The sequence below is a fragment of the Salvelinus namaycush genome, chromosome 20 (genome assembly GCF_016432855.1).
Source record: "Salvelinus namaycush isolate Seneca chromosome 20, SaNama_1.0, whole genome shotgun sequence".
In the NCBI taxonomy this organism is placed as follows: domain Eukaryota; kingdom Metazoa; phylum Chordata; class Actinopteri; order Salmoniformes; family Salmonidae; genus Salvelinus; species Salvelinus namaycush.
Window position 1 is genome coordinate 37,688,231 of NC_052326.1, and position 24,869 is coordinate 37,713,099.

Here is a 24,869-nt window from a genome sequence, read left to right on the forward strand (position 1 = left end):
GCGTATCCATACTGATCTGACACTGTGATAATAGTAATAACAGCTTATTCATACTGATCTGACACTGTGATAATAGTAATAACAGTTTATCCATACTGATCTGACCCTGTGATAATAGTAATAACAGCTTATCCATACTGATCTGACACTGTGATAATAGTAATAACAGCTTATCCATACTGATCTGACACTGTGATAATAGTAATAACAGCTTATCCACACTGATCTGACACTGTGATAATAGTAATAACAGCTATCCATACTGATCTGACCCTGTGATAATAGTAATAACAGCTTATCCATACTGATCTGACACTGTGATAATAGTAATAACAGCTTATCCATACTGATCTGACACTGTGATAATAGTAATAACAGCTTATCCATACTGATCTGACACTGTGATAATAGTAATAACAGCTTATCCATACTGATCTGACCCTGTGATAATAGTAATAACAGCTTATCCATACTGATCTGACACTGTGATAATAGTAATAACAGCTTATCCACACTGATCTGACACTGTGATAATAGTAATAACAGCTTATCCATACTGATCTGACACTGTGATAATAGTAATAACAGCTTATCCATACTGATCTGACCCTGTGATAATAGTAATAACAGCTTATCCATACTGATCTGACACTGTGATAATAGTAATAACAGCTTATCCACACTGATCTGACACTGTGATAATAGTAATAACAGCGTATCCATACTGATCTGACACTGTGATAATAGTAATAACAGCTTATCCATACTGATCTGACACTGTGATAATAGTAATAACAGCTTATCCATACTGATCTGACACTGTGATAATAGTAATAACAGCTTATCCATACTGATCTGACACTGTGATAATAGTAATAACAGCTTATCCATACTGATCTGACACTGTGATAATAGTAATAACAGCTTATCCATACTGATCTGACACTGTGATAATAGTAATAACAGCTTATCCATACTGATATTACCTCGTGATAATAGTAATAACAGCTTATCCATACTGATCTGACACTGTGATAATAGTAATAACAGCTTATCCACACTGATCTGACCATGTGATAATAGTAATAACAGCTTATCCATACTGATCTGACCCTGTGATAATAGTAATAACAGCTTATCCACACTGATCTGACACTGTGATAATAGTAATAACAGCTTATCCACACTGATCTGACCATGTGATAATAGTAATAACAGCTTATCCACACTGATCTGACACTGTGATAATAGTAATAACAGCTTATCCATACTGATCTGACCCTGTGATAATAGTAATAACAGCTTATCCATACTGATCTGACCCTGTGATATTAATATTAACTGTCATAAATCTTAAAAGGATAGTTCACTGCTATATCTGTATTGATTGACGGTTTCCGTACCTTAAAATGAGTACAGTATATGGAAAAGGACTGGTAGTAATATACTATTGGTGTATGTTTATTTTGGTATACTTAGCAAAAATCTGATGTTAGCACTGGCCATTGAGTGCATTCTGAACTTGTTTCCAGTTAGTAAAACAATTGAGCAAAGCAGATAGTAATAAAAGGTAACAATAAAAGATCCCTTGATGTCCACCTGCTGCCATTGGTCAAGACATCACCTGAGGGAAAAACAGAGAGCCCTGCCCAAACCAGGAGAGGTAGGAGGTACGGCAACCAGCGAGGGGTTAAGGGGGAGTGGGGGGTTAAGGGGGGAGGTAAGTGTGGTTGGTGGGCGGGGACTCACCTTCACAGACTCACACCTTCATGATGTGGGCGGAGTCGGAGAAGCCAGTGGAGGAGGGGGGAGGGGCCAGGCTGGTCGGGGAGGCGAGGGGGCTGGGGGCGCACTGGGCTGGAATGGAATGGGGGTGTGACGTGAGAACGAGCAAAACAAATAGCAAAACATAAAGGTGTAAAGCAATTTAAAAAGGGTAGGTAGAGTGAGGGAGATAAAACAGGGGAGACTGTGCACTCACATCACCTCACAAACATAAGATGAATAGTGCTTAGCCTGTAGCTCTGTACTGAGGAAGCAAGAGGAGTGTATACTATGTGGGGGTAGTGTATACTATGGGGGTAGTGTATACTATGATAAAGCCATTGTACCTGGATCTGGAGTTCACCTACACACATTCAGAGCACTTCGGCTCTGGAGCCTAAGGAGGCTTGACAAAATAAAATAGTTGCTATCTGGCATCACCAGAGAAACACAGATACAGTATAAAGCGCAAACTTGGTTTGATCTCTGTGCAGCTGGACCATGTTTTTATGACCACGACTGACAGCAGGCAGCACATAGTATGACTGAATACTAATGGCACTATAAGAGTTGATAAATCAAGCCAGTTTTGTTTTTCTTCAGCTCATCACTTAAAGCTGACAAGATGATGTTCAATTTCCCCAAATCATTAAGTTAACCGTGATGCCATTGTGAATATGTGGTTGGTTGTGGGTAGAGGGGCAGAGACAGAGGGTAAGCAGTAAGAAATAGTGTCGTAGTTTTGAGCAAACGGAAACTGTCGATCTAACTATAGGAGAGCTTACGATCTTCAAGGACTATATAGTAGAGCCTCTAGGTTAAGACAGTGGAGCATCAGCGTGTGTTGTGAATATTGTGGGGAGTGGATGAGTGGGGTAGTGTGACAGACAGTGAATATTGTGGAGAGTGGAGGAGTGGGGTAGTGTGACAGACAGTGAATATTGTGGAGAGTGGAGGAGTGGGGTAGTGTGACAGACAGTGAATATTGTGGAGAGTGGAGGAGTGGGGTAGTGTGACAGACAGTGAATATTGTGGAGAGTGGAGGAGTGGGGTAGTGAGACAGACAGTGAATATTGTGGGGAGTGGAGGAGTGGGGTAGTGAGACAGACAGTGAATATTGTGGAGAATGGAGGAGTGGGGTAGTGAGACAGACAGTGCATATTGTGGGGAGTGGAGGAGTGGGGTAGTGAGACAGACAGTGAATATTGTGGGGAGTGGATGAGTGGGGTAGTGAGACAGACAGTGAATATTGTGGGGAGTGGATGAGTGGGGTAGTGAGACAGACAGTGAATATTGTGGGGAGTGGATGAGTGGGGTAGTGAGACAGACAGTGAATATTGTGGGGAGTGGAGGAGTGAGGTAGTGAGACAGACAGTGAATATTGTGGAGAATGGAGGAGTGGGGTAGTGAGACAGACAGTGAATATTGTGGAGAATGGAGGAGTGGGGTAATGAGACAGAGTGCATATTGTGGAGAGTGGAGGAGTGGGGTAGTGAGACAGACAGTGAATATTGTGGAGAATGGAGGAGTGGGGTAGTGAGACAGACAGTGCATATTGTGGAGAGTGGAGGAGTGGGGTAGTGAGACAGACAGTGCATATTGTGGGGAGTGGGGTAGTGAGACAGACAGTGAATATTGTGGAGCGTGGAGGAGTGGGGTAGTGAGACAGACAGTGCATATTGTGGGGAGTGGAGGAGTGGGGTAGTGAGACAGACAGTGAATATTGTGGGGAGTGGATGAGTGGGGTAGTGAGACAGACAGTGAATATTGTGGAGAGTGGAGGAGTGGGGTAGTGAGACAGACAGTGAATATTGTGGGGAGTGGATGAGTGGGGTAGTGAGACAGACAGTGAATATTGTGGGGAGTGGATGAGTGGGGTAGTGAGACAGACAATGAATATTGTGGAGAATGGAGGAGTGAGGTAGTGAGACAGACAGTGAATATTGTGGAGAATGGAGGAGTGGGGTAGTGAGACAGACAGTGAATATTGTGGAGAATGGAGGAGTGGGGTAGTGAGACAGACAGTGCATATTGTGGGGAGTGGAGGAGTGGGGTAGTGAGACAGACAGTGCATATTGTGGAGAGTGGAGGAGTGGGGTAGTGAGACAGACAGTGAATATTGTGGAGAATGGAGGAGTGGGGTAGTGAGACAGACAGTGCATATTGTGGGGAGTGGAGGAGTGGGGTAGTGAGACAGACAGTGCATATTGTGGAGAGTGGAGGAGTGGGGTAGTGAGACAGACAGTGCATATTGTGGGGAGTGGGGTAGTGAGACAGACAGTGAATATTGTGGAGCGTGGAGGAGTGGGGTAGTGAGACAGACAGTGCATATTGTGGGGAGTGGAGGGGTGGGGTAGTGAGACAGACAGTGAATATTGTGGAGAGTGGAGGAGCGGGGTAGTGAGACAGACAGTGAAACAGGCAGAGCCAGCGATAAGAGTTTGGTGAACTATCTTCCCTGCTTGCACAAGACGTTCCATAACATTCCATTCTAACTTGCATTTCTCATTGGAAGATTATCATCCTGGAACATCTGGTGGCAACACTTTCATATTCTCAATCTCGGTTCATCTGAATTGATCAAATCTCTGTTAATCTATGGCTCTAGGGACAGTGAAAATGTGCCACTGTTTTAGGATGCCCAGTGAATGGACAAGGTTAATAAGCATTTTCAGTAAGAGCGGATACATATAGGTGTATCTGAGCTCAGGACCTGTATTTATAGTGTCAGAGTAGGTGTGCTGATCTGGGATCATTTATGCCTTTTAGATCAGATTGAATAAGATTTAGATGACAGGGGGAACCTGATCCTATATCAGAACTCGTCTGAGAAGCTTGTTACGTACTTCGCTTGGTGGACTGCTGCAGACCTCGAGGGAGTGAAGGTGTGGTTGTTGGGGTTAGGTAGTGAGTGGGTAGTGGATAGTGGATTGTATTGCAATACAGCAGATGGTGAAGAAGTGAGTGTGTGATTGGCTGGGGTTAAGTGTTGGATAGTGGAGTCGTTTGCAGACAATTGACAGTGAGGTTTAACTAAGAGTTACATTGGGATTTTAAAGTTGATGGAACTGGCCCTCGTTGTATATTTTATAACAAGGCAGTTCGACTAGGTTAACCTCCAATCTAATCCCAACACAGCTGTTAGGGATGTTGAGTGTGAAGCACACAGCTGGAGAAGGGTGGACATGTGTGGTTGGTGGTGGACATGTGTATCATAGAGGCAGAGAGAGAAGGGGTTTTGGATGGCGTGGGGGGTGTTGCAGCAACACATCGCCACTCGTCGCTGGGGGGTCCTCTCAATGACAGGGGGGCGATGGGGCCGGGGTGGGCAACGATAACCGTGAGGGGGAAAACCGTAGCGACAGGGTGGTCGGGGTGGTGGCGGTGGAGCGGCAGGCTGCGGTGGCGTCCTCACCGGAGAGCAGACGGGAGCGTCGCGAGGCCTCGGTGGCCAGGGCACAGGAGATCTCAATCCTCTTCTCCTGGTCCTGGAGCTGCTGCTCTGGGTTACCCTGGTGGTGGGAACCAGCCCCCTCAGTAGGACCGTCCAATAGGGGAACCACGTTCTGGAGACTGGAGGGAGTGACGGGCAGAGGGGAGGGCGAGAGAATGACAAAGAAAAGAAGTAGAGCGCAGGAGAAAGGAGATTAAATTATACCTTTTTATACAGAACATGTGGCATCCCATCATTCAGATGTGAATCAGATAATCAGTAGAGGGGAGAATGTTTAGCCAAACTTTGGCTAAATACACTGCTGTACTGTGTGAGAGCTGTGTTAGATAGTAGTTCAGTAGTGTCTGTACATACTTTGATTTGGCAATGAGCGTCTTGATCCTCTCTACTTTCTTCTGTTTCTCCTTTTGCTCCTCTGGGCTGAGAGGAGTGTCCACGTCCAGGTAGCGCTCCAGAATCAGAATCTTGTCTGGAGTACACAGCTGAGGACACATCGAGTTACAGATGAGGTTTGATCATCTTTTATTTTATGGCCCACTATATACTTGGTTTGCAATTAGAAAAAACATTACGTACACAAGTAGTGACCAATTGTGGGAAATTATTTGAAGCCAGCACACACTAAAAACAAACTTTTCTATATAGGGCCAAATAAGGATTATTTAGCTCGTAACAATAGCCAAAACTTTTATGGTGCAATAAAGAACCATTCCTATGATTCAATAAAAAACTATAAACAAAAAGGCTCTATATAGCACCAAAAAAAATTCTGCTATTGTCACAACCCTTTTTGGTACTGTATACAACCATTTCAAGGTTCTAGAAATAACCGTTTGAAGAACAATACTGGGTTATTTTTTCTGGTTAGCGATATTATATTGTTACAATTCCATAGGTTTAATTATTGTGAGTTGAAACAGGTGTGCTAGATCTGGAACGACTGGGGGTGTCACGTTCTGACCATAGTTCTAGTGTGTTTTGCTTGTTTTAGTGTTGGTCAGGACGTGAGCTGGGTGGGCATTCTATGTTGTGTGTCTAGTTTGTCTGTTTCTATGTTTGGCCTAATATGGTTCTCAATCAGAGGCATGTGTTTTGTGTTGTCTCTGATTGGGAATCATATATAGGTGGCTTGTTTTGTGTTGGGGTTTGTGGGTGGTTGTTTCCTGTCTCTGTGTTTTCGCTGCACCAGCTAGGACTGTAATCGGTTTGCCACATTTTGTTATTTTGTAATTGTTAAGTGTTCACTGTTTATCATTATTAAATATGTTGAGCACCAACTACGCTGCGTCTTGGTGCGATCCCTGTTACACCCTCTCTTCTCGCGAAGAGAGGGAAGGCTGCCGTTACAGGGGGTCTCTGAGGAGAGAATTGAGAACCACTGATTTACACATCACTTTCAATTGACACCAGCCATACATCAGTCTTTCACAAAATACAAAACACCATCACTAATCATTATCATATTTAACATGTAACAGATTAAATCAACTGGAATGACACTAACTCACAGTTGCAAAAAAAGAGCTGTGATCAAACCATGCCCCGAAATATTCTAATGAGCCGCCTCCTCTACATCTTCATTACCACTTAGTGTGTACTAACAGGTGAGGGACCTGGCGGAGTGGTGCCAGGAAAATAACCTCTCCCTCAACGTCAAACAAAACAAAGAAGCAGAAAAAAGCAGAGGGAGCACAACCCTATCCACATTGACAGGACCACAGTGGATAAGGTGGAAAGCTTCAAGTTCCTCGGCGTACACATAACTGATGATCTGAAATGGTCCACCAACACAGACAGTGTGGTGAATCACCGCCTGGTACGGCAACTGCACCACCCGCAACCGCAGGGCTCTCCAGAGGGTAATGCGGTCTGCCCAACGCATCACCGGATGCATACTGCCTGCCCTCCAGGACACGATGTCACAGGAAGGCTAAAAAGATAAAGGACATCAACCACCCGAGCCACAGTCTGTTCACCCCGCTATCATCCAGAAGGCGAGGTCAGTACAGGTGCATCAAAGCTGGGACAGAGAGAGCGAAAAACAGCTTCTATCTCAAGGCCATCAGACTGTTAAATAGCCATCACTAGCCAGCTACAACCCGGTTACTCAAGCCTGCACATTAGAGGCTGCTGACCTATGTACATAGACATGGAATCACTGGTCACTTTAATAATAGCCCAATCTTTTTCAATTTTTGCCTAAATGACATACCCAAATCTAACTGCCTGTAGCTCAGGCCCTGAAGCAAGGATATGCATATTCTTGGTACCATTTCAAAGTAAACACTTTGAAGTTTGTGGAAATGTGAAATGAATGTAGGACAATATAACACAATAGATCTGGTAGAAGAAAATACAAAAAAAGAAATAATTTTTCTACCACCATCTTTGAAATGCAAGAGAAAGGTAATAGTTATAGCCATCACTCTAGTTGTAATTCCGGTAGTGTCCACAAGATGACATCAGTGTATGTGTAAAGTTTCAGATGGATAACTTGAAAAATGAGTGAACAACAAGACTGTTAGTGTCAAGACCCCAGGTACATTTGGGCAAATCGTGAATGAGACATTCGCATTCATATTCAATTTTTCTGCAAGATTATCATCAAATCTGTATACTTGGACTTTGATTTAGCTTTCCAATTATTAGTATTATAAGTTCAACATTTGCAAAACAACCCGTTTTCATAACTTCATAATATTCTTATATGTTGTGTCCAAAAGGAAAAGGCTTGCTGTCGCAAAAGGTTAGCACCTACATTTTGCGACCGAGACGGGGTTTCCGGATACTCCCGTAAAGCCCAGCTCATTGGCTATCTAGCTTGACCCCGATTGGTGCTTATTTGACAAAGATACAGTCCTTCAATTGATGGCCGCCCGCGTCATTGGTGTGCCATGAAGGCGTCGCTCTCTGACCAAATATGGTGTCCATAGGATATACTACGTTTAGGGTGAGATTTTCACAGATTCCTTTGTTTGCAGTTGATCACCCATGCTATATGGACCTTTTTAGGATATGAAAAAGGAATTTATCTAACAAACGACACTTCATGTTATCTCTGGGACCCTTTGGATGATAAATCAGAGCAAGATTTCAGAATGTAAGTGCAAATTTCACCTTCAGGAGGTGAATTTATCAAACCTATCGGGTTGAAAAAAAGTGTTTTGTTGTTAGGAGCTCTCCTCAAACAATAGTATGGCATTTTTTTCACAGTAATAGCTACTGTAAATTGGACAGTGCAGTTATATTAACAAGAATTTAAGCTTTCAGCCGATATAAGACACTTCTATGTACCGACATTTGTTGTTATTCTAAAATCTGCAATCTTGATATAACGCGCTGCATGATTTACAACTGTCCCGTTGACGTAACGCCGGTCCTTAAGAATGAATAACGTTTACATACTGCTTATTCATATCATATGTATATACTGTATTCTATTCCACTGTATTTTAGTCAATGCCACTCTGACATTTCTCGTCCTGATATTTATTTATTTATTAATTCCCTTATTGTACTTTTAGATTTGTGTTTGTTGTTGTGAATTGTTAGATATGGCGCACTGTTGGAGCTAGGAACACAAGCATTTCACTACACCCGCAAAAACATCTTCTAAATACGGGTATGTGACCAATACAAATGTGATTTGACTTGTTAATTATCACTGCATTTTTTTATACCAGACAAATACCAGCTGAAAGAGCTCCAACGAATGAAGTGTTACTGAAATAACTGAAATAATCTGTTTTCAAAGTGTTTAATTAACTTTGCATTAAGCACAACTATATCACATCACGACTGGATCATAGTCACATAATGATTGTATCACATAGTGTGGTTGTTGGTCAGAGTGTGTCTAACCTCTTTGCTGATGTCCAGGTTGTACTGGTCAGGTTCCATCTGTAACCGTCTGAGGCGAGCAATCTCCTCCCGGGGTGACTCTTGTACCCCCTCCCCCCGTACTGCAGCCTCCAGGTCCTTGATGTCCACCTCATGGGTTGTCAGCCTCCGCCTCACCTGGACACACACACACAGAGATAACCAATCAGGAAAGAGACTAGGAGGCCGGATCAGGAATCAGGAAAGAGACTGAGCCAAGGGCTCAGCCAATCAACTTAGCCCGGAAAGATAGACAAGAGGCCAGAACAATATACTGGATCTTCCTTTATAATAAATTTCAACATACAGTACATATTCCTGGTGGCTAGCTCATAGAGGTACATGTACTGTACCAGTCAAACGTTTGGACACACCTACTCATTCAAGGGTTTTTCTTTATTTTTAACATTTTCTACATTGTATTCTAGATTCTACAAAGTAGCCACCCTTTGCCTTGATGACATCTTTTCACACTTGGCATTTTCTCAACCAGCTTCATGAGGTAGTCACCTGGAATGCATTTCAATGAACAGGGGATAAGTTAATTAGAGTTACCAGCCTCAGATATTGCAGCCCAAATAAATGCTTCACAGAGTTCAAGTAACACATCTCAAAACAACATCTCAAAGCAACTGTTCAGAGGAGACTGTGTGAATCAGGCCTTCATGGTCGATTTGCTGCAAAGAAACCACTACTAAAGGACACCAATAAGAATAAGAGACTTGCTTGGGTCAAGAAACACGAGCAATGGACATTAGACCGGTGGAAATCTGTCCTTTAGTCTGAGTCCAAATTTGAGATTTTTGTTTCCAACCGCTGTGTCTTTGTGAGACAAAGAGTAGGTGAACGGATGATCTCCACGTGTGGTTCGCACCGTGAAGCACGGAGGAGGAGGTGTGATGGTGTGGGGGTGCTTTGCTGGTGACACTGTCCGTGATTTATTTAGAATTCAAGGCACACTTCACCAGCATGGCTCCCACAGCATTCTGCAGCGATACGCCATCCCATCTGGTTTGCACTTAGGGGGACTATAATTTGTTATTCAACAGGACAATGATCCAAAACACACCTCCAGGATGCCGATCGGCCATCGCTCATCCATATACCTACATGTACCTATTCTCATTCACCCCTTTAGATCTGTGTGTATAAGGTAGTTGTTGGAGAATTGTTAGATTACTTGTTAGATATTACTGCACTTTCAGAACTCGAAGTACAAGCGTTTCGCTACACTCGCATTAACATCTGCTAACCATGTGTATGTGACACATTTGATTTGATTTGTAAGGGCTATTTGACCAAGAAAGAGAGTGATGGAGTGCTGCATCAGATGACCTGGCCTCCACAATCACCCGACCTCAACCCAATTGAGATGGTTTGGGATGAGTTGGACTGCAGAGTGAAGGAAAAGCAGCCAACAATTGCTCACCATATGTGGGAACTCCTTCAAGACTGTTGGAAAAGCATTCCAGGTGAAGATGGTTGAGAGAATGCCAAGAGCGTGCAAAGCTGTCATCAAGGCAAAGGCTGGCAAGACTGGCTACTTTGAAGAATCTCAAATCTCAAATATATTTTGATTTGTTTAACACTTTTTTAGTTACTACATGATTCCATATGTGTTATTTAATAGTTTTGATGTCTTCACTATTATTCTACAATGTAGAAAATCGTAAAAATAAAGAAAAACCCTTGAATGAGTAGGTGTGTTGACACGTACTGTACATGTAAATAGAAGTGAGAGCATACCACTCTGTAGTTGGTACCAGCCTGGCTACCCAGGTTCAGGCTGCGTCTCTTGTCCCTGACGGAGCTGCTCTGGTTCCTACGGATACGCTCGTTTTGCTCCTCAACGCTCATCTTGGACTTCACCTCCGCCGGGAACACCGCACTCTTCGGACGCTCCTGGGAGAGGGGAATGATATGGGAATAACATGTCAATCATATGATGAAGCATCACATGTATTGCTCTTTAAAAGATACATTTGACAGCACCATTCAATATACCAGACACAGGCCCACCACCACTACATAAAGGCAACATCAATGAGTAACACTATCATAATATAGTTACAAAACATCATGTGTATGGATCATATAATATAATGCATATAGCCTGTGAGTTTCCTGAGCTCCATAAAGCCCTCTCTGGCATGCTGCCTACCCTGGAGATTCCATTAGGCACCTTGCCGTTGCGTCGGGAGATTCCATGGTCGTAGGATTGGCCCTGATCCTCCAGGGGAGACTTGGTCCTGGGAGGTACAACCCCCACTGGACAGGAGAGAGACAAACAGCATGTCAGAGGATGACACAGGTTGTGTCCCAAATTGCACCACATTCCTATATAGTGCACTACTTTTGATCAGGGCCCATAGAGCACTATGTAGGCAACAGGGTGCTGTTTGGGACGCAGACACAGAGGATGAGTCATTGGGGTTACATAATCCAATCTATTATTATGTAAACAATTGACTTTAATAAGGTACAGCTAGTCCTGAGGACTAGTAATCTAATTATATTTATATATACAGTATATACTCTGATATTTTAGATGATGTTCTTTCATTTCTGATTATAAACAGGATTTCATTCCAATGAGTCTGTTATCTAACAGTTTGGGATTAGATCAGAAAAAGGTAGCATAATACCCGCTTGTAATAATACCCCCATAACACTCCCTTGTAATAATACCTCCAAAATACTCCCTTGTAATAAAGCATTTATAATAGATTAGTAAATAGTTTATTCATCATTTATTAATCATTACTCCCACATCTGTAATGTTAGTAAGCTAGTTATTCAGACATTTATAAACAACTTTGAAAGTATTTAATAATTATTCATAAGATAATTCATAAGATGTTTAATATGAGTCCTCATAAACCATTTACTAATCATTAGTTCAATCTTTTTGGGCAATTTATACTTCATAAATACTTTTTTCAAATGTTTTGAGTGAGCAGTGTTATTTCTCACAAAAGATGGAAATGCCATTAGTAGGCATTCCAGCAGTACGAGATGCTCCTTAACGTCTCAAAATGGCTCCTAGAACATATCACACAATACAAAGGATGTTTGGAAAAATATATTCTTTTTTTTAAATCCAAAACAGTAAGACTTTCATAAAAAAGTATTTTAAAGTATAAAGTATTTTAAAAAATCAGAAAATTGTAACAATAGCATTTGTTGTCAGACCTTTCCACCAAAACCAAAGTGTGGATTGCAGTCACTCATTAGAGCAGTCCAAAAAGTGCTTGCGAGGAATGGAAACAAACATCTGCACTATCCCATTACGTTTAATATTTCGCTGAACTATCCCATTACATTTTGCGGAATTATCCAATTACGTTTAAAGAGTTACTACCTTTAATGGCCCAGTTAAAGTGCTGCCAAACAAAGTGTAAACATAAACATTAAAAGTTAAAAGATGAAAATACTGAAGCACTGGAAGCATTTAAAAGGTCATGTGTCTTGTGAAAAGCTGTCTGAATTCTGGCAAAGAGTATGTTCTTCTATCTCAGCATGTCTACAGATGAATATTCTCTCCGTTTTTGTTTGCTTTTAAATGTTGATACTGGAGACTGTTATCAGGAGAAACTGTGTAACCTAACATTTATAGCGGCGAAGAAATGCATTGCCATTAATTGGAAGGTTGGTTATTCTCCCACAATGTCACGATAGATGACAGAAATGTCAAGTTATGTATGGAGGCATTGTACTAAATACAGTAAGACAGAGTCTGTATTGAAAACATGACCACGTCAGGGGAGATACCTCTTCAGGCTATACCTAGCTGCTGGGCTGCTCAGTCCTCACACTGGGGGTCTGCCATCCTGTGGGTTGCTGCTCTGGCCCTGGCCTAGTACACACAAAGTCAATAATGAATGTTTCCATAAGATCCTGAAGCTGAGTAGCGTGTGTTGGTTTAGGGAACGGGAGGGCGGTGGACCCTTGCGGGCGAGCTGGGGCGACCCAGCTATATTCTGTGCAAGTAAATAAAATGAAGAGAGCTCTACATTATTATGATGACATTAATTTAATGGAGGCTGTGCTGTTTCTGTATGTATATGTAACTGCCAAAATAAAGGAAACACCAACATAACGTGTAGGGCGTTGGGCCACCACAAGCCAGAACAGCTTCAATGCGCCTTGACATAGATTCTACAAGTGTCTGGAACTCTATCGGAGTGATGCGACACCATTCTTCCACAAGAAATTCTATAATGTGGTGTTTTGTTGATGGTGGTGGAAAAGGCTGTCTCAGGCTCCGCTCCAGAATCTCTAAGTGTTCAATTGGGTTGAGATCTGGTGACTGAGACGGCGATGGCATATGGTTAACACTGTTTTCATGCTCATCAAACCATTCAGTGACAACTCGTGCCCTGTGGATGGGGGCATTGCCATGGTAGTCAAAATAATGGCCTGCCCAGCATTTGTATACATTATGTTAATTAATGAATTAACTCAGGAACCACACCTGCTTTCAATATACTTTCTACCCCTCATTCACTTACGTGTTTCTATTATTTTGGCAATTACCTGTATATGTATAGGTGTATGTATTGTATATGTATAGGTGTATGTATTTTTGTTTAGTTTTTTTAACGTTGTTTCCAAACCCTTCCCTTGGCAAATTTGAAAAGAATTGATTGGAAGGAAATTGTTTTGGGCAGAGAGTTAAAGTATTGACTATAGTGTTGAGGGTCGAGGCGTGCCGGCGGCTCAGCCTGGCAGTGCGGTCTGGCTGACCTACTGATCATTCTTGTGGTGGGTGGATGGGCTGAGCGGCACTTCTTGGAGCCTCCCATTCTTAACCAGTGTCATAACATCAGATCTAGTGGTACATAACTTTTGCCTGATGCTTCAAACTGAATTCTTCCGCTGATCTATGTTCGCTACATACTTCAGTCTGAGACTGCCATCGATGAAGTCGTTTGGGGTGACGTCAAAATGAGAGGTGTTGTATCAGAGTATCAAAGTCAATGACACATTTTCATATCACCACGTGGGTTCCTGTGGCGGTCAGTGCCATTTATGATGAGTGAGGACGATTATTTTTTGAATGAGCATGCATGGCCTTATTTCTATTACAGCATGTTGGATGACTGTCATTCATATTCCATTCACCCAGTTTAATGTAACATCAGCAGGTTTAGGCTACTACATGATACTCAAATATTCCCTATACCCATCATGAGGTTGCTACAACCTAGCCTATGAATTAAAGTCTACAACGTTGGTGCACACAGGTCGAGAGAAACATTTTGCCTGCATCTAGCTTATCTAGGGTGTAATCAATAGTCCAACAGTTGCAAACGAGAGTTTCTATTAGACAAATTCAGGTATTTTTATCCCCCGTTTCGTTTCCGTTTAAGAAACGTTTTTCAACAGAATTAGTGGAATGAATACACCCCTGATTATGCATAAAAACAGTTCACTTTCATAGCAGCCACATTGTATTCCTTCTCGCCTCTATGCACTCTCCTCATTTCACCTTTTCCCTTCTTTTGTGGACTTCAATGAACAACACATCAGCTGTATGTGACCAGGCGAAAAAACCTTTCCAAGCCAAACCATGTCATAACCGCTACACACAGCCTACATTGTTGTCCCCGTATTAGTTAAAGTAATGTCCTAGTCAACATAGCTAATAGAACTAATGGGTTTAGTAAATCCGCTACAATCATGCGGTAACATTACAGTGTATAGCTAGTAAGCAATTACACCGGCGGGCCCTAGTGGCAATAAATTCATAAAACCAAAAGTTTACCTTGACTTGGACGAGTTCCAGTGTTGTGTTGGATAGTCATAGCCAGCTAGCTAATATAGCATCCCTCTGTTTGAGCCGGGTGTTTGAGTAACTAAACTAGCAAGCTGCATTTGCTAGCTAAGTAAGTGAAACTGAAAGTGAAAAAAAATTACGAACTCTCTCTTTCTATCTCTTGCTTCTCCTTCATTTTTGAAGAAATTCATTTGTTGATGGCTAGGTTTTGTACTGAAGTCAATGTACCAGAAGGAGGACGGAAGCTAGCTGTCCTCCGGCTACACCATGGTGCTACCCTAAAGAGTGCTGTTGAGGCTACTGTAGACCTTCATTGCAAAACAGTGTGTTTTAATCATTATTCATCATTATTTGGTGACGTGAATATATTTAGTATAGTTTTATCTAAAAATAAGAACTTTTTCAATGTTTTACTATTTTATTAATGAAATTCACGAAGGAGGATGGTCCTCCCCTTCTTCCTCTGAGGAGCCTCCACTGGTATGTTCTCGTTCTGGCCCAACCCATTGCTTTCTGGGACCAATCAGAACAGTTAAAATGGAGCCTCCCGGGTGGCGCAGTGTTGAGGAATGTGTTTGTTCTTAAATTGCTTGTAATATTGTATGTTTTACTACATTGTGTTTGTTGTACATTTTGTCAATTATGTTCGTGCAGTGCTGCCCTGGAAACAAGGACTTGATCTCAATGGAACTCCCTGATAAAATAAAGCTTAAATCATTTTAAAAAAAGAATGCTTCTAATGCTTCAGTCTTTTAAACATCCTGTGTTGTGTGCTTATTGTTTTACCATTGATATGTTCTTGGCTTTTTTGAGACCTTAAGGAGCATCAGGTACTGCTGAAATGTCTACTAATGGCATGACTATATTTTTTAAAGAAATTACACTGGTCACTCAAAACATTTACAAAGTATAAATACATCTCACTTTACATTAGGCCACCCAAAAAGACTTAACTAATGATTAGTAAATGGTTTATAAGGACCAACCAGTATATTAAACATGAATGATATTATTTAAGTGATAATGCCCGAGAAGCCGTGGTTTGGAGGCTATACTGGCACGGGTGTTGTTAGGCCCGAGAAGAAATCGAGGTCTTCGTGCCTTCTATTAGCTGCCAAGCCGACTGGTCGTTCGTTTTGGTATCGTTCCCAGTAAAGCCGACTGGTCGTTCATTCGATTGGCAACCACGTTCTTATGCCAAACAAAAATGGTCGCAAGCTCTTCTCACTTGCTAGCTCGGCTTAAGGTTAGGTTAAAAGGTTAAGGTTAGGGGAATGGTTAGCTAACATGCTAAGTAGTTGCAAATTAGATAAAATGTATTAAGTACTGTAGTTGCAAAGTTGCTAATTAGCTCAAATGCCAAAGTTGTCCGTGATGAGATTCAAACACAGTTTTGGCTTGCTAAACGTTCACGTTATAAGCCCACCCATCCATCCAACCACCCCAACCAACCACCCTACTTTAGTTTTCGCCTTAAAAATAAAGATGTAATTTTATGCTGATGATTCATGTTTTCTTTTAAATTCACAATTTGGATCCCTCCACAGCCTCATAGAGGATCTAGATACTTTTTCTAACCTCTCTGGATTACAACCAAATAAAATGGTCTGACGGTGAAGTGAACATACTCGATATTCATATCCTGAAAGAAATTACCTCACAATACATTTTAATAGAAAGTTAGCACAAATAGATATCTTGCTACCGTAGAAAGGAAAATACCTGTCTATTTGTGGAAAAATCACCTTGATTATCTCTTTAGTCATATCCCAGTTTACGTATTTGCTTATGGCCTTGCCTACACCTAACGACTTGTTTTTAAATTATATGAGCAAAACATGTTTTGAAATTTATTTGGAATGGCAAGCCATACAAAATTAAACAGGCCTATTTATAGAATGAATATGTATACGGAGGACCGAAATTATTAAATATTAAAGCATTATACCTCTCAGTAAAGGCTTCAGTCAAACTAAAGCTATACTTAAATCTGAACTGGTTCTCTAGCAGATTAGTAAGAATGGCTCACCCCGTGTTCAAGAATGGCCCTTTTCCCTTTATTTAGATTATAACCTCTCACTTTACATTTTTTGAAAATCTCCAAAATATCACTATTTTTAAAACAAGCAATATAAAGTTGGTTGCCATTTCAGTTTAATCCACTAGAAAAGACATAAAAAATATTACAACAAATATTTTGGTTAAACTCAAATATACTAACTGATAAAAAAACATATAATCTTTGTAAATGATATCATAAATAGGACTGGTGGAGTTATGTCACACATGCAGCTAACAAAAATATATAGAAATGTCTGCTATTCTCAAAATTACAACCAACTAATAGTAGCAATAACGCAAAAATGGAAGAGGCAAGTGGAAGGTGGAGAGAGTAAGGAACTAGTCTGTCGGTCCTGCATTAAAGACCAACATTTGCTAAAGAAAACTGTGATGAATAAAAAAGTATGGCAGTTTCATTTAAGGACCAAAATATTGACAGCTGTGCCACATAGATGGCAAAATATTTGGTAAGAGACTTTAGAAGTACCAATTCCATGGCACATGGTTAAGGAACTGATACACAAAACAATGCTTAGAGTTTTTCAATTAAAATTTTTATATAAAATTCTTGCAACCAATAAAATGTTATGTATATGGCCGATACAACCAACCCAGCTCTGCGTGTTCTGCTGCGAAGGTACTGTCTATATGTAGCTTGTTTTTGTTCACAGGTTCAGGAATGGCTGAAGAATTTACCTAAAGCTAACTTTGCAAATAGCACTGCTTGGTGATTTAAAAAGTCATAGCCAATCAATCAATAGTATAATAATACTCATAGCAAAAATGTGTCTTTAACTTACAATATGTAGAATATATGAGAATAGAAAGATGCAGCACTTTTGTGAAACATCACGGCATAGAAAAATATATGGCAAATAGAAACCAAAACTGTATGGGACTGATAACTATTATAAAAATACTGTGTCCATAAAATGTGAATAGTATGTATAAGCTGGTAAGTAGAAGCTTAAGTGTTGTTTTCCATTAGTTCACTCCAATTAGGGGAGGGATGGGAGAGTTAGGGGAAAATAATAAAGGAAAATATATAAAAATATACAGTACCAGTCAAAGGTTTGGACACACCTACTCATTCCAGTGTTTAATTATTTGACTATTTTCTACATTGTAGAATAATAGAGAAGATATCAAAACTATGAAATAACACATATACAATCATGTAGTAACCAAAAAAGTGTTAATTAAACAATTCAAAATATGTTCTTTATTTGAGATTCTTCAAAGTAGCCACCCTTTGCCTTGATGACAGCTTTGCACACTCTGGCTTTCTCACAACCAGGTTCATGAGGTAGTCACCTGGAAAGCATTTCAATTAACAGGTGTGCCTTGTTAAAAGTTAATATGTGTAATTTCATGCATTTGAGCCAATCAGTTGTGTTGTGACAAAGTAGGGGCGGTATACAGAACATAGCCCTATTTGGTAAAATATTATGGCAAGAACAGATTAAATGAGCAAAGAGAAATGGCAGTCCATCAATTCTTTAAGACATGAAGGTCAGTCAATGCGGAAACATTTATAACTTTGAAAGTTTCTTCAAGTGCGGTCGCAAAAAACATCAAGCGCTATGATGAAACTGGCTCTCATGAAGACCGCCACAGGAAAGGAAGACACGGAGTTACCTCTGCTGCAGAGGATAAGTTCATTAGAGTTAACTGCACCCCAAATTGCAGCCCCAATAAATGTGATGTGCTGAGGTTGGACACAGGTGCAGAGAAGAGACCAGATGAGGAATCAGTGGTTAAGGATAAAGATAAATACTTTACTGAGAAACAGTAGCCACAGGATCACAGTACACTAGAAAAACCGGAGGAACCATGACAATAAATGTATCACGGAGTTCAAGTAACACAGACACATCTCAACATCAACTGTTCAGAGGAGACTGTGTGAATCAGGCCTTCATAGTCAAATTGCTGCAATGAAACCACTACTAAAGGACACCAATAATAAGAAGAGACTTGCTTGGGCCAACAAACACGAGCAATGGACATTAGACCGGTGGAAATCTGTCCTTTGCTCTGATTAGTCCAAATTTGAGATTTTTGGTTCCCACCACCGTGTCTTTGTGAGACGCAGAGTAGGTGAACAGATGATCGCTGCTTGTGTGGTTCCCACCGTGAAGCATGGAGGAGGAGGTGTGATGGTGTGGGGGTGCTTTGCTGGTGACACTGTTGGTGATTTATTTAGAATTCAAGGCACACTTAACCAGCATGGCTACCACAGCATTCTTCAGCAATACATCATCCCATCTGGTTTGCAGTAAGTGGGACTAACATTTGTTTTTCAACAGGACAATGACCCAAAACACACCTCCAGGCTGTGTACCGGCTATTTGACCAAGGAGAGTGATGGAGTACTGCATCAGATAACCTGACCTCCACAATCACCTGACCTCAACCCAATTAAGATGATTTGGGAAGGAAAAGCATCCAACAAGTGCTCAGCATATGTGGGAACTCCTTCAACACTTTTTGAAAAGCATTCCTCACAAAGCTGGTTGAGAGACATGAAGCTGGTTGAGAGAATATCAAGAGTGTGCAAAGCTGTCATAATTTTGGTTCACGGTGGGAACCCAAAAAGTGTTAAACAATTAAAAATATATTTTATATTCTTCAAAGTAGCCACCCTTTGCCTCAATGACAGCTTTGCACACTCTTGTCATTCTCTCAACCAGCTTTCTTCTCTTAACACTTTTTGGGTTAATACATGATTCCACATGTGTTATTTCATAGTGTTGATGTCTTCACTATTATTCTACAATTTAGAAAGTAGTAAAAATAATGAAAAACCCTGGAATGAGTACGATTTACTGGTATTTACAAAGAAAATATGGGGGATTGGAAATGATGCAGACAATTACATTGATGGAAGCCACAATCTCTGCAATATTTAAACTGATCTACCCCCTAAAAATAAATAATAAACATAAGCCATAAAATAATAAAAACAATTGAATGATTATTGTATTTATTATTATTTCATTTAAGATTTTCTGTGTGTCCCTGATACCACTTTCCACCCTGTTAGTTTGTTGTAATTCTCCATTTAAGAAAACAACCCCTTCCTACAATGACCCCACCTTCAGGAAGAGTCATAATTCCTATGGTGCAAAGCTAAATAAATAGAAACCCTCATTTCTATCTATTTGTTCATGTTCTTAGTCTGTATGTCCCACTCATACATATCCAACTTGTTAGGCTAAATTATATATATAAACAAAAGACAAAAAAATCAAAATGTTAAAATATGTTTGATAGAGAAGTTAAAATTCTGTTTAAGTGTTTATCATTATGTTTGCTCAGTCTTGTTCACTCACAGAGCTATGGCTAATTTAGGTTCAACATTTCCACCCTGATAGGTCAACCCTCTTAGGATTATGAACCTAACAAATTGGAAAATGCATCCCCAAAAAATGTTATGTGCCTGAGCTTGATCAATATGTTTTTCTAAAAGAATACTATTTTTCTTTGTACATATTTGTAAAAATTCAAATGTTTTGAGGTCCAAATGGTACCGCATTGTAGGAAGGACCCAGCTATGCAGACTTACTGACACACCAGAACACCATTACCCAGGCTCCCTTGCTTCCTGTACCTTTATTCATGTTGGCCTGTCGATCCAGATCCAGCTCCTGAGCTTCGTTGCTATTGGTCCATTCTTCTGGTGACATGTCCTGTCGATAACCGTACTTGTGCTGCAACACAGAGTAGGAGGAAGAGCTAATGCATCATCAGCCAATCAACAGTAAGATATTTACATACCAGGAGAGTGTAGGAACTATTGGCCATATAGTTACCCAAACACAGAATGCATTAGATAATATGCATTGGTGTGGAATGCAATGATGGGGTTATTGCCAGATATGGCTGGTTCCAGAGCGCAATGGTGGGATGTAGATACGGCATAAGCCAAAGCATACGGTCTACACACTACAGGACAGACACAGCACTAGCACAGGAACTAGCACAATCACATCACTACCACATCACTACAACGACTGGCACACAGACAGTATGGTAAAGGAACCACTAGCTGTGGATGGATCCACACACCTCCATTCACATCCTTACCGTTCCTAGGGGAACCTGTAACTTGCCCTAAGCTAAGTCTTAGCATTCAAAAGCACCCAGTACACTAGAATGGCTAAGATTTAAAATACTTAAAATTGGTTGTCCTATTTGTTTGGTATTGTTGCTTTAGATCCTATTGAATAATTACATTTCAACTGATTCAATTCAAATTTAATGAATAGTTTTTGGTATCAACCATAGTAAGTGATTGATTGTTTCACAGCAGACTAAAGAGAAGCCAGAGCCAGAACAATCACACAGAGAGAGAGAAGAAAGAAAATATGGAATAGGAGTCATGAGGAGTGAAGCGCTAGAACAGACGGATGTGTGTGACCATATCTATGGCGGAGGGATGGGGTGATGGTGAAGTGGATGATGGGGGGGGGGGGGGGGGGGGGTAAAATCACTCTGTGTGGTAGAGCTTGGAGCTCTGTTGTTTAGGGGTCCGGAAGTGTTTATGGGGACGACAGGGATGGCTTCTATAGGACATGTAACAACTGGGAGTTGCCCTTTACCACAGATCAGCTTACTCTACCCCCTATCCTTACTTTACCCATTAGGGGGAGGCAAATGATTATGTCCCTGAATCAGTGGTTATGGACAACATTTACCAGCTTGCGTGAGTGACAGGGGGCATGGCAGGGATGGGAACTCCCTCCCGTCTCCAAATACCTTTCTGCTGTGGGACTCTTCATCGCCAAGGTAACCGTCATCCAGGCCCAGGCTGCGTAGCCAGGTGGAGCTGTCGAAGGGCAGAGGGGGGAGGGAGGGGGGAAGGGAGGGGAGCGACTCCAGAGGGTAGTAGGATTTGGGAAGTGGTGGCCGTGGCGGGCCAATGTCCTACAGCCACAGGAAGGAGGTAGGAAGAATAAGAGGAAGAGAGGGAAGGAAGAAAAAAAGAAAGGAAGGAGGATGATGGTAGGAGGAGGAAGAGAGAGCGCTGTGCATCAGGAGGAGTGACAAAAGCCAGGCAGAGTGCAGAGCAGAGAGGATCATGGAACGATGTGAGGAATGGAGCCCCGACCCCTATGAACTTCAGGGATGAAGGGTCACAGGCGTCCAACGAGATGCCTGCACTGAGCTAGCATGAATGCACATACTGATCAATTCTAATCAGATTAGTAGTACTGATACAGACCACTGACTACTGCTGAATATGAAAAACAAGATAGAAAGTACCACCACAATTTCCAACGTTATGTTTCAGTTGAATGAGTACAGACACTGTAATCAGTTACAATCATTAAGCAACACAGATGATACATGGGTTTATAAGATTCACAAAATAGAACATTTCTGCTCTTGAACACTATAATTCAAATTTCAGCATTGTGTGATTATGAGCTTCATGCCCAACAGAGAGAGTTGGCTGAGAGCCAGAGGAAGGCATAGCACTACAGGTTTCACATGGGTTTAATACTAAAACAGGAGGATCCAACCCCAGTCCCAGAGTGCTTCTGTAACGCTCTAGGTGTCGGGGTGTTTGTGGAATCAGACGCAGGAACAGCAGAGCTTCAATACGTTGAGTTTAATTCCCAACCCGTAAACCAAAAATGTCCAAACCGGACTACTGGGTGTCAAATAAACACCTGTCTTCAAACATGAAGACAAAACCAGTACACAAACACGAACCACTCCCGAAATCCAAAGAAACAGACGAACAATCCCGCACAAAGAAGCAGACAGGCTGGCTGACTAATAAAGCCACCCTGATTGCCAATTCCCTCAAACCAGGTGATACACATAAACACATAAGGAGGGGGAGGAAAAAGAGTCAGTAGCAGCTAGTAGACCGGTGACGACGACCGCCGAGCGCCACCCGAACGGGAAGGAGAGCCTGCCTCGGTTGAAGTCGTGACAGTACCCCCCCTCTGACGCGCGGCTCCCGCAGCGCGCCGACACCGGCCTCGAGGTCGACCCGGAGGACGAGGCGCAGGGCGCTCCGGATGGAGGCGATGGAAATCCTTTACCATAGATGGATCCAACATGTCCTCCACTGGTACCCAGCACCTCTCCTCCGGACCGTACCCCTCCCAGTCCACGAGGTACTGCAGGCCCCTCGCCCGGCGTGGGTTCAGTCTCCGAGCTGCCCGAATATACTCCAGATTCTGGTGGTCGGTCCAGATGAGAAAAGGGTGCTTAGCCCCCTCAAGCCAGTGTCTCCACACCTTCAGAGCCCTGACCACCGCTAACAACTCCCGATCCCCCACATCATAGTTACGCTCCGCTGCACTGAGCTTACTAGAGAAGAAAGCGCAGGGGCGGAGTTTTGGTGGCGCACCCGAGCGCTGTGATAGCACGGCACCCACCCCAGCCTCGGAAGCGTCCACCTCCACTATGAATGCTAAAGAGGGATCCGGATGCGCCAACACGGGAGCCTCCGTGAACAGAGCCTTCAACCTGTTGAAAGCTCCGTCCGCCGGCGCTGACCACCGCAACCTCACCGGACCCCCCCTCAGCAGTGAGGTAATGGGAGCCGCTACCTGGCCAAAACCCCGGATAAATCTCCGGTAGTAGTTGGCAAAACCCAAAAACCGCTGCACCTCTTTTACCGTGGTCGGAGTCGGCCAATTACGCACGGCCTTTATGCGGTCACTCTCCACCACCACCCCCGAGGTGGAAATGCGATAACCCAGGAAGGAGACGGCTTGTTTGGAAAACACACACTTCTCAGCCTTGACGTATAAGTCATGCTCCAGCAGTCTGCCAAGCACTTTGCGCACTAGAGATACATGCGCGGCGTGAGTAGTTGAGTAGATCAGAATGTCATCGATATACACAACTACCCCCTGCCCGTGCAGGTCCCTGAGAATGTCGTCTACAAAGGATTGGAACACGGCTGGAGCATTCTTTAACCCATACGGCATGACGCAGTACTCATAGTGGCCCGATGTGGTACTAAATGCGGTTTTCCACTCGTCTCCCTCCCGAATACGCACCAGGCTGTACGCGCTCCTGAGGTCCAGTTTTGTAAAGAACTGCGCTCCGTGAAATGATTCCACCGCCGAAGCGATGAGAGGTAGTGGGTAACTAAACCCCACCGTGATGGCATTTAGACCTCTATAATCAATACACGGACGCAAACCTCCCTCTTTTTTCTTCACAAAAAAGAAACTCGAGGAGACGGGTGAGATGGAGGGCCGAATGTACCCCTGTCCCAGAGATTCCGTGACATATGTCTCCATAGCCAACGTCTCCTCTTGGGACAAAGGGTACACGTGACTCTTAGGAAGCGCAGCGTTAACCTGGAGATCTATCGCACAATCCCTACCCGGTCGATGTGGTGGTAATTTCGTCGCTTTCTTTTTACAGAAAGCGATTGCCAAATCGGCATACTCGGGGGGAATGCGCACCGTGGAACCCTGGTCTGGACTCTCCACCGACGTGGCACCAATGGAAACTCCCAGACACCTTCCAGAACACTCCTCTGACCACCCCTGGAGAACCCCCTGTCTCCACGAAATATTGGGATTGTGCCGGGCCAACCAGGGAATACCCAGCACCACTGGAAACGCAGGCGAATCGATAATGTATAGACTGATACGTTCCCTATGATTCCCCTGCGTCACCATGTCCAGGGGAACTGTGGCCTCCCTGACCACCCCTGACCCTAATGGCCGGCTATCTAGGGAGTGCACGGGAAAGGGAGAATCTATCGGCACAAGCGGAACGCCCAACTCTCGGGCGAGTCCGCGATCCATAAAGTTCCCAGCTGCACCTGAATCGACTAGTGCCCTATGCTGAGAAGAGGGGAAAAAATCAAGGAAAAAAATTGAGACAAACATGTGACCGACAGGAGGTTCTGAGTGAGTTTGGTGCTGACTCACCTGGGGTGATCGAGAA

At 42.5% G+C, this 24,869-nt stretch overlaps 1 protein-coding gene across 1 annotated transcript in view; it reads right to left on the bottom strand.

The window, feature by feature from the left end:
• Positions 1-1,759: 1,759 nt before the first annotated feature.
• The window catches only part of LOC120064798 (pleckstrin homology domain-containing family A member 6-like), a 167,425-nt gene continuing 144,315 nt past the window's right edge, over positions 1,760-24,869 (bottom strand). The window contains exons 17-23 of the mRNA XM_039015398.1: positions 20,551-20,650; positions 11,259-11,365; positions 10,844-10,999; positions 9,080-9,235; positions 5,573-5,700; positions 5,180-5,337; positions 1,760-1,857 (exon numbers count right to left, since the gene is read on the bottom strand). Of these exons, the coding sequence (XP_038871326.1) occupies positions 1,760-1,857; positions 5,180-5,337; positions 5,573-5,700; positions 9,080-9,235; positions 10,844-10,999; positions 11,259-11,365; positions 20,551-20,650 (903 nt within the window). The remainder of the gene's footprint in view (positions 1,858-5,179; positions 5,338-5,572; positions 5,701-9,079; positions 9,236-10,843; positions 11,000-11,258; positions 11,366-20,550; positions 20,651-24,869) is intronic.